Raw genomic sequence first — 14,730 nt, 5'->3', positions numbered from 1 at the left:
TGGGCGAGCGAATCGCGGCCGCTCCCACCCCGGCGAGTTCAAAAGGACGCGCGGCGCCCGGCCCTGCCCCGCCGCCCGTCGGACTGGAAAGGTGAGCGCGCGGCCGGGGAGCCGGCGAGCCAGGGAGCTTGGAATCGCACTCGGTAGCTGGAACCGGACCCGAGGCGGGGGACGCGGGGCTGTGGGGACCTTCGACGGCCTCGGGGGAGCGGGCACGGGGTTCCCGGGGAGCGGGGCGGACCCTCTGGCCGGCTCCGCAGGTCTCCAGGTAACGCAGGTGGCCGAGGTGCCCGGATCGCTTCAGGCGGAACCCGGTCGGTTGCAACCCTTGCCTACTTTCACAGGCCTGGAAGTGGGCGGCCTAGGGAAAGGGTCGCCAACATGACACGTCCCAGAAACACCCGGGCAGGGATTTGCTCTTGGGAAGGGATTTGCTTATGAAAGTTGATTAGATCCTCGGAGAGAACCAAAAGGGACGTGTGGGGACACATCAGGGGGAAGGGACTCAGGAAAACCTGGTGCCTCGAGCTCTCCTGGCATCTCCGGGTAATGTAACCTCAGGACCCCATCCACCGTGTTTTTGTTCTTCCACAGATCTGACCCTAGGAGATACTACTCTGCCTTGGGCAGCGATGACCAGCCTACTGGCTACACCTTCTCCTGAAGGTAAGTGACAGAATAAATGGAGTATGAGAACTGTTCAACAATCCACATCCCACCCCACCCCTAACCAGTCTCGGAATTCCGCGAGGCCCCAAATGTAGACTGGAAGACCCTCCTCCCTCCCCGGCCTCACACAGGAAAAGGCTCCCGGAGGAAACAGGATTGAACTACAGTGTGCTCTTTAGTGCTGTTTTAGTCTAATGTCTGGACCAGGCCGGCTTTGTAGTAACCTGGGTTTATTCCGTTGTTTTAAGCCCAGAGGAGTCATTTTTACATTCACTCGTGTAGTTGAAGGTGAGAAAGGACCTTCTAAAGATAACTGAGAGGGCTTGGATGTAGCTTAACTGGTAGAGTGCTTTACAGGCTTGGATTCAATCCCCAGTATGGAATGAATCCTGCAGGAGGGAACCCACTGTGGTGGAGGCCTTGTCCCTTCTCCCTGCAACTTGGGAGATAGAGGCAGGAATGCCAGAAATTAAAATTATCCTCTGTTACATAGTGAGTTCAAGTCCAGCCCGGGCTATAGACCCTGTCAGAAAGAGGGATGGAGTGGGTGGTGTTTAAAATTCTGGAAGCCAGGTGGTGGTGGCTTGTAGTCCTGGAAAGAGAGCCAACCTTACAATTCACTTCTTGTGCCCCTAGACCTGTGCTGGGCAAGGATCTTAGGTGGTGAATTAATTCTTACCTTTCATGTCCTAACCAGGCTGTGTCTGGCCCACTGACAGATATTTACATATTGATTGTTTCTCTTTGTGCTAGCCAGGGCATGGGAGGAACAAACCCTTGATCCATATATCCCTTTGTTTGTTATGGATAGTCTCATTTTTGATGAGGGTCACTTGGAGTGACACTGCTTTGTTGGTCTGAAGACAGGAAGGGAAGACAAATCTAAGGCAGTTTCCCCTGGGTTTAGTCAATCTGAAGTACTGGATTCAGACTTACCTGGTGAGAAGAGGTGAGCAAAGAGACAGACAGACAGACCTACATACCAGATGTCTAGATTGATGGGCCAAGGTTACTGAGTGGGGAGAAGAGTTATGCAACAAATTCTTTAGATGAGGGTAGGTTCAACCCTTTTGTGTCTATTCATTTCACTTAGTGCAATGCCTTCAAGGGTCATCTATGTTGTAGATTGTGTCAGAATTTCCTCCATTTTAAGTTTTAAGTAATAGCCCATTATATGTGTGTATATTTTGTTTAGCCATACATAAGTGAATATCTGGCTGACGTTTCCATCCTGTTGGATATACATGTCAATTATAATATTTTTAAAGAATCACCATACAGTTTTTCATAGCAGCAGTGTTATTTATATCCCCACAAGCACTGCACAAAGGTTCCAATTTCTCCATATCCTCCAACACTTGTTATTTGGTGTGAGTATGATGCTCGCCATCTCAGTATGTGTGAAGTGCTATCTCATTGTGACTTTGATTGTTTCCCTGGTAACTAGTGATGTGCAAGCACATTCACATGTGCTTGGTGACCTGGGTGTCTTTGGAGACGTGTCTGTTCAAGACTATGCCCATTTTTTTTGAGCATTTATTTATTCATGTTGTGCACATCTGTGTGCATGTGCTCGTGTAGGTTACCCAACCCTTTTCATCCACACATGCTGGAACACAAGTGGAGGTCAGGGGTCAGTTTCCTGGAGTCAGTTCTCTTCTACCACGTGGATCCCTGGGATCCAGCTCAGGCTGGCAGGCTTGGTGGGAAGTGCCCTCACCCACCGAGCTCACCGGCTCCTTGCCCATTTTAAAATTGTGTTGTTGTGTTGTTGTGTATTTATGCTCTTGGTTCAACAAGTGATGTGAGTGGGGGTGGAATTTTAGGACAAACCAGCTCCTCAGCACCCCCTCTACCTTCCTGCTGTGTTCCCTTCACATCCCTCCTCCTCAGTCAGGATTAGGGAATTTACAGGAATGTTGGATCACACTACACTGAACCATGGGGCTCTTTCCGCTGTTCAAAAACAAACCAAAAAAAACTTTAAAATGTCTATTTGTCAACCTTACTGGGATAAAACTATGGTAGCATTAATATAGTAATGTTTGCCTTTAATTCTAGCACTCGGGAGGCAGAGGCAGGAGGATCTTTGTGAGTTCAAGGCCACCCTGGTCTACAGACCCAGGTCCAGGACAGCTAGGGCTGTTACACAAAGAAAACCTGTCTTGATGCCCCACTCTCCAAAATATAATAATGTTTATAATGAGTATTTTTGGATGAGGATATTGTAATGAATAATTAATTGGCTTATATTTTAATATTATTTAAAAGCTTATTTTGGTTTTTAAATGAAATTTAAGTCATTAAAATGAAACCATTAAAAGACATTTCCATAAACCCCTGAGATTATTGTGGATCAAGGTGTCAGCCAGCCCTGTTGCAAGTAGAACCAAATGGAACCCTGCCTTGGGAGCTCTGCCCACCCCAGCAGGGAAAGCCTATCCCTTGCCACTCTGTGATCACAGTGGCTTCCTCCCAGGTGGTCTCCACCATGTACTAGACTTAGCACTTTTTACTGGATTTATTTCTCAACACACCAAGCAGGGTTTATTCTTATTTTATTAAAGCAAAAATTGAGTTTGAGAAAGTTAAGAAATTTTTCAGTGATTAAGAATACTTCCCAGGGCCTGGAGAGATGGCTCAGAGGTTAAGAGCACTGGCTGCTCTTCTAGAAGTCCTGAGTTCAGTTCCCAGCAACCACATGGTGGCTCACAGCCATCTGTAATGAGATCTGGTGTCCTCTTCTGGCCTGCGGGCATAAGTGCAGGCAGAATGCTGTATTCATAATAAATAAATAAATCTTTAGAAAAAGAACACTTCCCAGTTAAAAAGAAAGAAAAAAGAAATTTTCCTATGGTGCAGCTGATCAGAACAGAAGCAAGGCTTTGTGCCAAGCCAGAGCTATTCCCAAGTTGTGTCCTTTCCCTCGTGGCCTATTGCTCCTGAGGTCTCCTTCACCCAGCCCGCATCAGAGTGCATGAGAGGCATGAGGAGGGACAGAATCCCAGAGTGGGTTCCCATGGAAAGAAGGATTGTGGGAGCCGCCCCTGCCTGGGCAGGTCTAGAGCAAATAAGCAGGTTGGCAGCTTTAGGTGGCAATGGATCTGATACCTCCTTGATAAGAGCCTTGGCATACCTGGAGACAAGAGGGACAAAGAAATCAGGGAGAATCTGGGTCAACAAAAAGAAAGGTGTGTGAGCTGATCTGGGCGAAGCCCCTGAGCCTATGGCCACCCACCCACCATGCAGGGGAGATGGAGAGTAGCATATTTCTTCCTTTGGGAAAACTGACAGGAACTAGGGATCCAAGTTAGGACCTTAGGCATGCAGAACCCACATCAGCGCTGATACACCCACAGCCCAGGTGCCTCCTGTAGGCGCCAGGCGTTCTGGATTTAGATTACTTTGTTGCTGTTGTCTATGTTTTCATTGTAAAAGTGTAACTAGTTGGTTGTAATAGAGCATGTGTGAAGCACCAGCACTCTGCCCTGGTTTGCAGTAACCATTGATTCAAAAGCAACCAAGGTCAACAGGGCACCTACGGTCAAACCAGCATGGATAAACCTCATGTCAACCTTTGAATCTCCTCAAACCCTCCCCATCCTCACTCCTAAGGGTGATTTGAGCAAATTGAAGTTTCCAGAGAGGAACTTCCACCATCTCCCTATTTCCTGCTGAGGCGTCCACCTACGCCATCTCCCTGTTTCCTGTCTACTTCTGCCATCTCCCTGTTTCCTGTACCATGTTCAGGTTCTCTGCTCTCTGTGACAGTGCATTAGCCATCGGCAGCCAATCCCTCTGTTGCTACATTAGATCCCATCCCTTGAAGACAGGGCTCTGGATACCCTATCAGTTGTGTGCTATGAATTGTTTGCTCTGTGTGAGTCATTCCTGAGTCCATATGAGACCTGCTGGCACTTCCCCATTCTAAAAGCAAAAACAATCAACTCCCTCAGGCTATGTAACAGCTCCATTTCTGTATTCACCTTTACAGAAAAACTCTGGAAGAGCATGCTTTTAACTAGGTCTTTAAACCCAGCACTTGGGAGAGAGACAAGCAGATATCCAAGTTTGAGGCCAGCCAGGGCTACCTAGGAAAATACTGCCCCTGCCACCACCAGCCCCCCCCCCCCAAAAAAAGAAAACTTTACTCATGGGATGAGAGTGGGGATGGCTCAGTGACCATTCAATAGTAACCAAGTTCAAATCCCCACACTCACAGAAAAAGCCAGATATAGCAAGCAAAGCAGGCCTGTCATTCTAGTGCTAGGGAGGTGGAGATAGAAATCCCGGGCTTGCTAGCCAGTCAGTGTAGCTGAATCCATAAAATCAGGTTCAATGAGACACCCTGTCTCAAAAAGTAAGATGAAGAGTAATTATATACCTGACATGGACCTTTGATCTCACACACAGACACACACACACACACACACACACACACACACACACACACACACACTCTCTCTCTCTCTCTCTCTCTCTCTCTCACACTCACAGAGTTTATATTTTATATTCTGCCTCCAGTTCCTCTTTCCGTTTTTCTTGAACCTGCCCTAAACCACAGCTTTGCATTCAACTAGAACTTGTCTTGTGACGGTCATTTTTTTGTGGGTCCTGTGGTAAATGCACAAAAGCCCAGGTGTTTGATTGATTTGACTGCTGTGTGTATGCACTGACCTGCCCACCTATCTTGTCCTCCCAGCCTCCTGTCTTGAATATGCTAATGACTTTTATTTTTTTTTTATAATTTATCTTTTATGTAATTGGTGTTTTGCCTGCATGTATGTCTGTGTGAGGGTGTTGGATCCCGCTGGAACAGAAGTTACAGACAGTTGTGAGCGGCCATGTGGGTGCTGGGAATTGAATCCGGGTCCACTGGAAGAGCAGCCATTGAACCTGGGTCCTCTTAACTGCAAAGCCATCTTTCCAGCCCTGACTTTTAAAAAATATGGCACTGGGGATCAGACTGAAGGCCATGCACATACATGCTAGGCCAGTCCTCTACCAATAAGCCACATCCCCAACTCACCTTTTTTCATTTCTTAATATCTAATCCACATTTATTCTGGACATCTTGGATATCTGATATGCAGTCGTGTCCCATCCCCTACTCCATTCTGCCCGAGAGCTTCCCCATTCCAGGTAACAGTGTATCTCTATTACTCAGGCCACAGATGTAGGACTCCACCCCACCCCCAACTTTGTCACTGGACTGCTGCCAGCCCTAGCCAAGGCTTTTGGGTGACAGAAGAAGTCTCCCATTTGGGTGGTCAGTGTGTGTCAGCTTCTGCCTTTATCTTCACTTTCAGCCTACTATCCGAGCCACAGTCCAAGGGAATCCCTTAAAATCAATCTGTTTGAATTATGTGTTGCCACATGACACAACCCAAAATTGACTTGCTTAAAACAGCAGCAACTGCTGGGGTTTGAAAGAGTTGGGCTGAGCACCTGCCACATTTACCTAGAACATGCATGAACCTAGGTTCAGTTGCCAGCCCTGCAAAACAAGTCAAAACAGGTTATAATTTCTCATAATTTCAGTGATGGTGTCTCCCACACTCATGCATGAAGCTGCAGTGGACCAGAAAGTCCACAGTGCCCTCTCCCAGGCCTGTGAGTTGCTGCTGGCTGTCAGTTGAGCCTGGGAACTTAGTTTCCTAAGCACATGCTCTCTCTCTCTCTCTCTCTCTCTCTCTCTCTCTCTCTGTCTCTGTCTCTCTCTCTCATCCTCCATTGGACTAGATTGAGCTGTTTCAGGATATCATAGTTTTAGGATTTCAGCAGTGTGATATTTGGGATCCCAAGGTCCTCCACCCCATCTATTGCATCATAGTGTACATTTTTAAAAATGGAGATTTTTGCTGGGTGGTGCTGGTGCACACCTTTAATCCCAGCACCCGGGAGAGAGGCAGGTGGATCTCTGTGAGTTTGAGGTCAGCCTAGTGTACAGAGTGAGTTCCAGGACAGGCTCCAAAGCTACACACAGAAACCTTGTCTTAAAAAAAAAAAAAAAGGTCTTTTTTTTTTCATTTTTGTGTTAAATATATAAATGTTTTGCCTGCATTTTGTGTGTGCCACATGCACACAATGCCTGCACAGTCCAGAAGAGGGTGTCAGATCTCCTAGGACTTGGAGTTCCAGAAAGTTCCATGTGGATGCTGGGACTCAAACCTGGGTCCTCTGGAAGAACAGTCAGTGTTATCATAGCTGAGCTATATCCAGCCCTCATAGTCTGCATTTTAACAAGGCCTGTAGAAGATTAATGTTTAACAAGCATGGCTATGTAATAAACCTGTAACAGCTTTGAAGTTCACGGCGGCTGGCATCTGTATTGCAGCCCACAGGCCCATGTGCTGTCATTCTGTGGCTTCATCTCTCTTTCCCTGCTGCTCCCTCCAAGTTGCCTCCCCGTGGCCCCTTTAACATGCCCCCTACCCTCCAGCCCAGGTGCCCTCCATCGCTATAGACAGCTTTGCCTTGACCTTGCTCTCAGATGCTTGGCAAGGCTGTGTCTCTCATCATCTTTCAGGTCTTTATTCAAGCTGCTCCTCTCGGGAAAATTCCCTGACTATCTTATTTAAAATTGTAGCACCTTCCCTCATCCCATCTACTGTCCTCTTCCTGCTTGTTTTCCCACACATCTGGAACCAGCAACCACTATGGTATTCCTTTTGCTTCTTTCTTTAGGGTGTTGTCTCTTTCCCCAATCCCATTGGCTCACCTGCTCTTTACAAAGCATCCCTCTGTGATCCTCCCACTGTGGTTCTCCCTTATGATCTACACATTGGGTGGGTGGGGGAGCTTCTCAGAGCACCACCTTTGCAGACTGTGCTGGCAGGAGAATCACACATTTTTAACCAGCCCAGGCTATAGACCATCCTCTCTTTAAGTGATAGAAGGGGACTAGAGAGATGGCATAGTTGTTAAGAGGAGCACTGGCTGCCCTTCTAAAGGACCTGGGTTCAATTCTCCCACATGGAGGCTCTCAGCCTTCTGTAACTCTAGTCTCTGGGAGATCCAACAGTCTTCAGGCCTCCCTGAGGGCCAGGCATGCACATAGTGTGTATAGACTTACAGACAGTACACACATTTTATGAAGAGAGGGGTTTTTTGGTTGGTTTTTGTTTTGTTTTGTTTTGTTTTGTTTCAAGACAGTGTTTCTTTGTATAGCCCTGGCTGAACTAGAACTTGCTCTGTAGACCAGGCTGGCCTTGAACTCACAGAGATCCACCTGCCTCTGCCTCCCAGGTGCTGGGACAAAAGGCATGCGCCACCACCACCACCTGGCCCTGAAGAGAGGGTTTTTAAACTATGTTTAAAGGTTTTAAAAATTGTATTAACAAAATGTACTGTGTGTTGCTGAGAATTGCACACAGAGCCATGCACACTGGGCGAGCACTCTGTCCTCAGCCCCGTGTTAACTGAAGAGTCTATGCCATTTAAGGACATTTAACATGAACATTTTTCAACATCCTAAACTCTACCTTTAAATGTTCTGACTCCCTGCCTCTCAAATTTGATTATTCTAGGTCATCGGTAATCAATATGAATGCAATCATACAGTGTTTGTGTTTAAAACAAAAAGGGGCCCAGTGTGTAGCCCTGGTGCTCTGGACTCTGTGTAGACCAGGGTGGCCTCTATCTCTGAGATCCCTCTGCCTCCTGCGTGCTGGGATTAAAGTCTGTGCACTTCCAGACGTGCCCAGTGTTGGTCCTTTGTGCCTGGCTTATTTAACACGTCCTCCAAGTTCATCTGTATTGTACCACACATCAGAATTCCCCTCCTCCTTCCTTTACTTCTAGTTTATGTATGTGGGCCTTTCAGAAGCCAGAGCCAGAGTTGCAGGCGGTTGTGAGCCACCATGTGAGTGCTGGGAATTAAGCCCTGGTCCCCAGCAAAAGTAACAAGTGCTCTTAAGCACAGAGCTTTTCACTCCAAGACTTCCTTCATTTTTTGAGATGGAATAAAACTCCAGGTCTGTGTTTGCTTCGTTTTGTTTATCTGTTTGCTGATGGACATTGAGATTTCTTCCCCTTGGGATTCAGAAGCGCTGCTTCCGGTGACATAATTCAATTGGTCCCCTTAAGAGTATACTCAGAAGCCAGACTGCATACCGGCGCTCTTTTTTAAATTTAGGAAACCTGTGAAGGTGGTTTGGAGGTGGATTTTGTTGTTATCCTTATTTGTTTCTGTTTTTTTTTTTTTTTGTTTTGTTTTGTTTTGTTTGTTTTGAAACAGTTTTGCTGTATAGCCCAAACTGGTTTTGAACTCTCAATCTTCCTGCCTTCATTTTCTAAGTACTGGTACTTCAATGGATTTATTTTATTTTCATTTTTCAAAACCTTAATTGTATGTGTATGTGTGCGTATGATGAGTGTCTGTGGGCACATGTGCCAGGAACACCTGTGGAGGTCAGAGGACAACTTTGTGGAATCAGTTCTTTTCTGCCTTTTTATGCATGTTCCAGAAATCAAAGACTGGCCATCAGATTTCTATCACTGTGCAGCAGCAAGCACCTTCACCCACCAAGCATCTCACTGGCTCCGCAGGGATTTGTAGGTTTAGTACGTTTTGCCCATTTTGTTCATTGATCCATGACCAGAACATAGCACAGGGAACACACTCAGTACTTACTGAATTAACTTTTAAATATTGTTTATTTTTGAGGCATTTTCATTATATGTGGCTCTGCTGCCTCCTGAGTTCTGGAATTAAAGATGTGCATCACTCACTACTCCTGGCTATTGGGCTGACATTTGGGCATCGAGACAGAACTTCTCTGTGGAGCCTCTCTGACCTTGAGCTAATGTCAATCATTCTGTTTCACCCTGGATTATAATTGTGCCTCACCACTCCTAGCTTAATTTTTTAAACTTCTCTATCAGCCTGGAATCTGAACACAAGAAGTCTGTAAGAGCTTCCTCCTAGGGTCTCCATCCTGACTCATAGTGTTTGCTGCCTCCAATTCAACACCCCCAAGCAGGCCTTACTGACTTGATCCCATCAAGCCTGACCGGTTTGCAGCCTGTGTGTGTACAGGCGTCTCTCAGGACCCCTGCATCAGAGACAGAGATCGGTTACTAGTTCTCTAAGTGCCTCTGGCTATCATTCGTTCTTTTGTATTTGTGCTTCCTGAGCCATTTCCCTTCTCTTCTTCCTGATTTGGAGACAAGGCCTCATTATATAGCCCACACTGGCCTCAAACCGTCTCACAGACCTCCTCCCAGTGGCTGGAATTACTACTCTATGTGCCACCACGCCCAGCTCAACTTCCCTTGAGCCCCCCACTTCCTCATTTCCTGTGACTCCTGCTGCTGAAAAAGCCATTCTCTATTTGGAGTCAGAGACAGACGCCATACCTTCAAGTCCACACCTAGGCCCTACACCCCTCCCCTTGCCTATTCCAAATACAACACTTTTGAGACTATCCTTGTAATCTGCCTGCCTCCCTGAGCTGCGTGGAGCTTCCTGACTCTTTTCTTCCCATCTCTGGCATCTTCTAACCTGGACATTTCTGCTAGGAAGCTTGAAAGTACATTTGTTTTGTAAATGACTCACATTTTGAAATCACACTGGAAATGAGAGGATTACAGGAAACACAGGACTGGGTAGACACCTCCCTCAAGTTGTCTTCTGACCTCTCATAAATTTGGCTGATCTCAGTGAGTTCAAGGCCAGCCCTGTCCATAGTGAGTTCCAGGGCAGCCAGGGCTTTGAAGAGAGACCCTACCCTGTCTTATTCCACCTGGGCCCCCCACCTTGGATTGGCCTGGTCTAGGGACTGGAAGGCACCCTCAGCAGCACATCTCTGCCTGCTTTTCTGTTATGGGACCAAGGGCAATTCATGAAACTCTTGTTGGCCTCTGTGAAAAAAAGAGCTCTCAATACTCTTGACCTGTTTTTGCCCCAGCTCATAGCAGCTGATGTCGCTTCACCCGTTTATAACAGTGCACAGTGGTGCCCCATCAGGCCCTAACAGGAATCCTGTTCCCACCTGCTGTTCCTTTGACCTGGGCTCCCCTGAGAGCCACTTCCAGTCCCAATCCGGGTGCTAGCTATCAAATGTTGCTTCCTTGGAAGTTGCCCCTGGTAGGAACACCAGATCAGTCCCTGCTGGTACCCTGTTCCAAGCCTGTTAAAGTGCAGAGCGTATCCTAGAAGTAAAAGGTGTAGCAGGCTTGCTTTGGGGCCACCAACCAGTTCCCAAATACAAGGAGATTTAATATTAGTTATGAATGTTCAGCCTTATCTTATGTTTGTCCCACTGGCTCTTATAACTTACTTTAACATGTTTATCTTCATCTACATTTTGCCTCGGGGCTTTTTTACCTTTTTTTCATTCTGTACGTCCTACTCTGTCTTGCTGGCTGGCAGCTGACTGTTGGCCTCAGGCATCGCCCTTTCTTTCTGCCTTATTCTTTCCTCTCATTCTCTTCCTTCCAGCTTAGATTTCTGCTCCTATTTTTTCTCTCTGCCAACCAGCCCCACCTATCCCTCTGCTGCCTAACTATTGGCTATTAAGCTTTTTCATTAGACCGGTCAGGTGCCTTAGGCAGGCAAGGTGAAACAGCAAGACATCTTTACATAGTTAAACAAATGTAATACACCTTTACATAGTTAAAGTAACATTCCACAGTGAAAAGTTTGGGGGCAGGGTATTATATTATTATTTGTAATAATGTTTATAACAGTTATGTAGGGCGGAGATGGGACCATAAGCACCCTACTCCAGGTTGAGTGCATACACACACTCAACATTTGATGCATTCTTTATAGTGACCCTTGCATCACTGTGTCACAGCCCTATAAATTAGGTACTTTAGCGCCTGTTAGCATCCGAAGTGACTGATACTGGCAGAGGTTAGGTGATGTTTTTACCCATGGGTGTACAGCTTGTAAAGGACAGAGGTCACATTTGAAAGTCAATCAGCCCAGGCTCAAAGGCCCCTGCTCTCTTATTTGTTTTGTATTTGAGACAGAATCTCCCTGTACAGGTCAGGCTAGCCTGGAACTCTTGTGTGCCATAGGAGGACCTAGAATAATTGTTCTCAGCCCCGAGTGCTAGGATTACAGACGTGTGACCACACCTAGCAAAAATTAACCCCTTCTCCTATTTTTTCTTTTAAGATCCAAGACTCACTCTATAGCCCTAGCTGTCCTAGAATTCAATCTGTAGACCAGGCTGGCCTTGAACTCACAGAGATCCACTTGCCTCTGTCTCCCAAGTGCTGGGACTAAAGGTGTATACCACTACACCCAGCTCAAGCCCCTGTTTTTAACCATTGTATTGGGCAGAGAAAAATTCATCAAAAATGTTGTCTTTTGGAAATGGTTTGTTTTCATCTCTGTGTTCCAGGATTTTCTGTTTGGAGTTACAATAGACACTGGTTGATGAACTTTTTTTTTAAAGCTTTATTTTATGCATATGAATGTTTTGTATGTATGTGCTTGGTGCCCAGAGGCTGGAAGTTCAGATCCTCTTGAACTAGAGTTACAGATGATGGAAAACCACCGTGTGGGTGCTAGGAATGAAATCTAGGTCCCCTGGAAGAGCAGCCAGTGCTGTTAAACATTGAGCCATCTCTCCAAGACTAGTTGAGCTTTGAACAGGGATGGTAAAGTGACTGAATGACAAGGACTAAGGACTCACCGTTTCCTTCTCCCCCTTCAACTTCCCAGAACTGATGACCACACCAGTTCTTCAGGTCCAGGAGACCCTGTCCCCACAAGCTGAAGAGGCCAGCACAGCACTCATTGCAGGTAACAAAGCCAGGGGCCTCTGGCTCAGAGATCCTGGAACCCAGAGTGACAGCAAAGGGTGTCCCCATACAGTTAACAGGACATCAGGGACCAACTCCATTACTGATTTCCTTGCTGAGCTGTGAGCAATGTAGGCATGACCAATAAACCAGTAGATTGGGAGTGGCCATAGGCTGGGAGTAGCCATAGGTTAGGAGTGGCCATAGGTTGGAAGTGGCCATAAGTTGGAGTGGCCATGAATAAGCCCTGGCAAGGATGGATGCTCAGCTGGAGTGCGTGGGTTGGAAGGAGGGTACATGTGGTTTGTTGAGTGGGTGAGGAAGAGCGGGGCAAACCAGAGAAACTCTCATAGGAAGCTATGTATTTAAAACACCCTTCCTGTTGGCATAAGCTATTTATTTCCCTCCTAGTTTCTAGCATGATCATCAGGAAGTTGATGGGAGGGAGTTGAATTCTGTCAGAAATCCAAACACTGTATCGGTAGCTAGATACCAAGAGGGTCTGGATGCCATGTCCTAGGGCAGCTGGGTTTGAGGGGACCCCACTGGAAGTGCTAGCCTAATTCAAGTGGCCTAGTGAAGAGCTAAAACATGTCTCTCTCTCCTTGCCTAGTTGTTATCACTGTGGTGTTCCTCACCCTGCTCTCCGTGGTGACCTTGATCTTCTTTTACCTGTACAAGAACAAAGGCAGCTACGTCACCTACGAGCCTGCAGAAGGCGAGCCCAGCACCATCCTCCAGATGGAGAGTGACTCAGCCAAGGGCAGAGAGAAGGAAGAGTACTTCATCTAATGATCCCCAGACTGGAGGGCCCGATTCTTGGCTCCAGCGCTAACACACTGACTCTAATTAGGGAACGTTTGCTCTGAAGCCAGTGAATGGCATTGAGTGAGATGGCAAATCTACTCACATCACAGGACACAGTCCCCAATACCAGCATCAGCGACTCCAGGGTCCAGGGACACAGAGAAAGCTGCTTATGACACCTATAGCCGGGCCTTGGTAAGGATAGTGTTCACACCTGGCCAACAACGTGGGGCTGTGCCTGAGTTGGAAGGAAGAGTTGGTGGAAGGAGGTCACAGGCTGGTCCACTTTGTCCCCTCCCTAGTTGCCTAGTGATAGCCTCAGTGTAGCTTCCTAGAGGCTAGATAACACAGGAAAGGATCAGGCCAGGAGGGATAGACTTCTCAATGTTAGCTCCTTTGATCTGAGTCCTACAATTTCCCCCAGCCAACTCAAATTTACAGTTTTTTATCCAGATTAAACCTATGAAAGTCAAGATTTTCATTTACAAGAATTAAATTTTGCCTTGTTTTTTGTTTAAACGTTTTATAGCATTATCTCTGCTTATGTAACTCTTCTACATGTGTTGTCTCTCATTAAGAATTCTTGAGAGAAGTTCTGAAGTCCCCACAGAACTGTCTCAGGGGTTTGTCCCAGAGAAGCATCAACTGTCCCATCAGAAACACATGAGAACCAAGTGGATTTGACCTTAATCCAGGCAAAGGCCACAATTTCCCAGAATCCTGTGTATATAACAGAGGGAGCCAGGAAAAACCTGGCCACCCAAATTTCCCACCAATAAGGCTTTTTTCTTTCTTTCTCAAGACAGGGGTATCCTGGCTGTCCTGGAATTCACTCTGTAGACCAGTCTGGTCTCAAACTCAGAGAGATCTGCCTGCCTCTGCCTCCCAAGTGCTGGGATTAAATGATGTGCACCACCACTGCCTGTCCAGGCTCTTTTCATCCCAAATCCCTTGGATACTCTACAATTAAGCTAGCCTTCATTCTGAGGTATTAAACTCTTGCCCAAGATTAGCAGTGTAGAGTCCAGAAGCTTCAGTGCATTGGTCGGTTGGTTTTGCTTTTTGGGTTTTTTTTTTTGAGACATGGTCTTGCTAGTTATCCCAGGCCGACCTCTTTCCTGTCTCTAAAGTCATGGGATTGGCCAGCTTGTTTTCAGTATTTCTCCACATTTTACTTTGCATACAGACTGCTATATTAAGATCTTTTCCTTGAGGAAAACCTTAGAGGAAGTGAGAACTTACTGCCTGGACTAGAGTGGCTTTAAACTCACAGGGGCCACTTGGCTCTGCCTCCCCACTACTGGGATTAAAGTTGAGCACCAACATGACCAGCATCACTGCTTCATGTCTAAATTCATGTCTTGGATCCCAGAATCACCTCTAGCGGAGCTCATGAGAACTGAAAACCTAGCCTTGCATATCTACATTTGTTTCACAGTAAAGAAATAGCAACAGAAACACCTAGCTCATTTCTGGGTGGGATATAAAAGACCT

General features: G+C 46.6%; 1 protein-coding gene across 1 annotated transcript; it reads left to right on the top strand.

The window, feature by feature from the left end:
• Positions 1 to 594: 594 nt before the first annotated feature.
• Positions 595 to 14,559, top strand: Smagp (small cell adhesion glycoprotein). The gene is made up of 3 exons (XM_051189924.1): positions 595 to 666; positions 12,350 to 12,430; positions 13,043 to 14,559. Exons 1-3 carry the CDS (start codon positions 633 to 635, stop codon positions 13,219 to 13,221), a joined length of 294 nt encoding a protein of 97 aa, XP_051045881.1. The 5' UTR covers positions 595 to 632; the 3' UTR covers positions 13,222 to 14,559.
• Positions 14,560 to 14,730: the final 171 nt, after the last annotated feature.

This window comes from Phodopus roborovskii, unplaced genomic scaffold, assembly GCF_943737965.1.
Source record: "Phodopus roborovskii unplaced genomic scaffold, PHOROB, whole genome shotgun sequence".
NCBI lineage: Eukaryota > Metazoa > Chordata > Mammalia > Rodentia > Cricetidae > Phodopus > Phodopus roborovskii.
The sequence above is the reverse complement of the archived record's forward strand: the minus strand, read 5'-3'. Positions and strand labels throughout refer to the sequence as shown.

Excerpts from the sequence above, each read along its gene's own strand:
- Smagp (XM_051189924.1), top strand. The coding sequence starts at position 633 with ATGACCAGCCTACTGGCTACACCTTCTCCTGAAG. Across the intron at positions 667-12,349 it reads GGCTACACCTTCTCCTGAAG|AACTGATGACCACACCAGTT; the intron begins GTAAGTGACAGA and ends TCAACTTCCCAG. Across the intron at positions 12,431-13,042 it reads CAGCACAGCACTCATTGCAG|TTGTTATCACTGTGGTGTTC; the intron begins GTAACAAAGCCA and ends CTCCTTGCCTAG.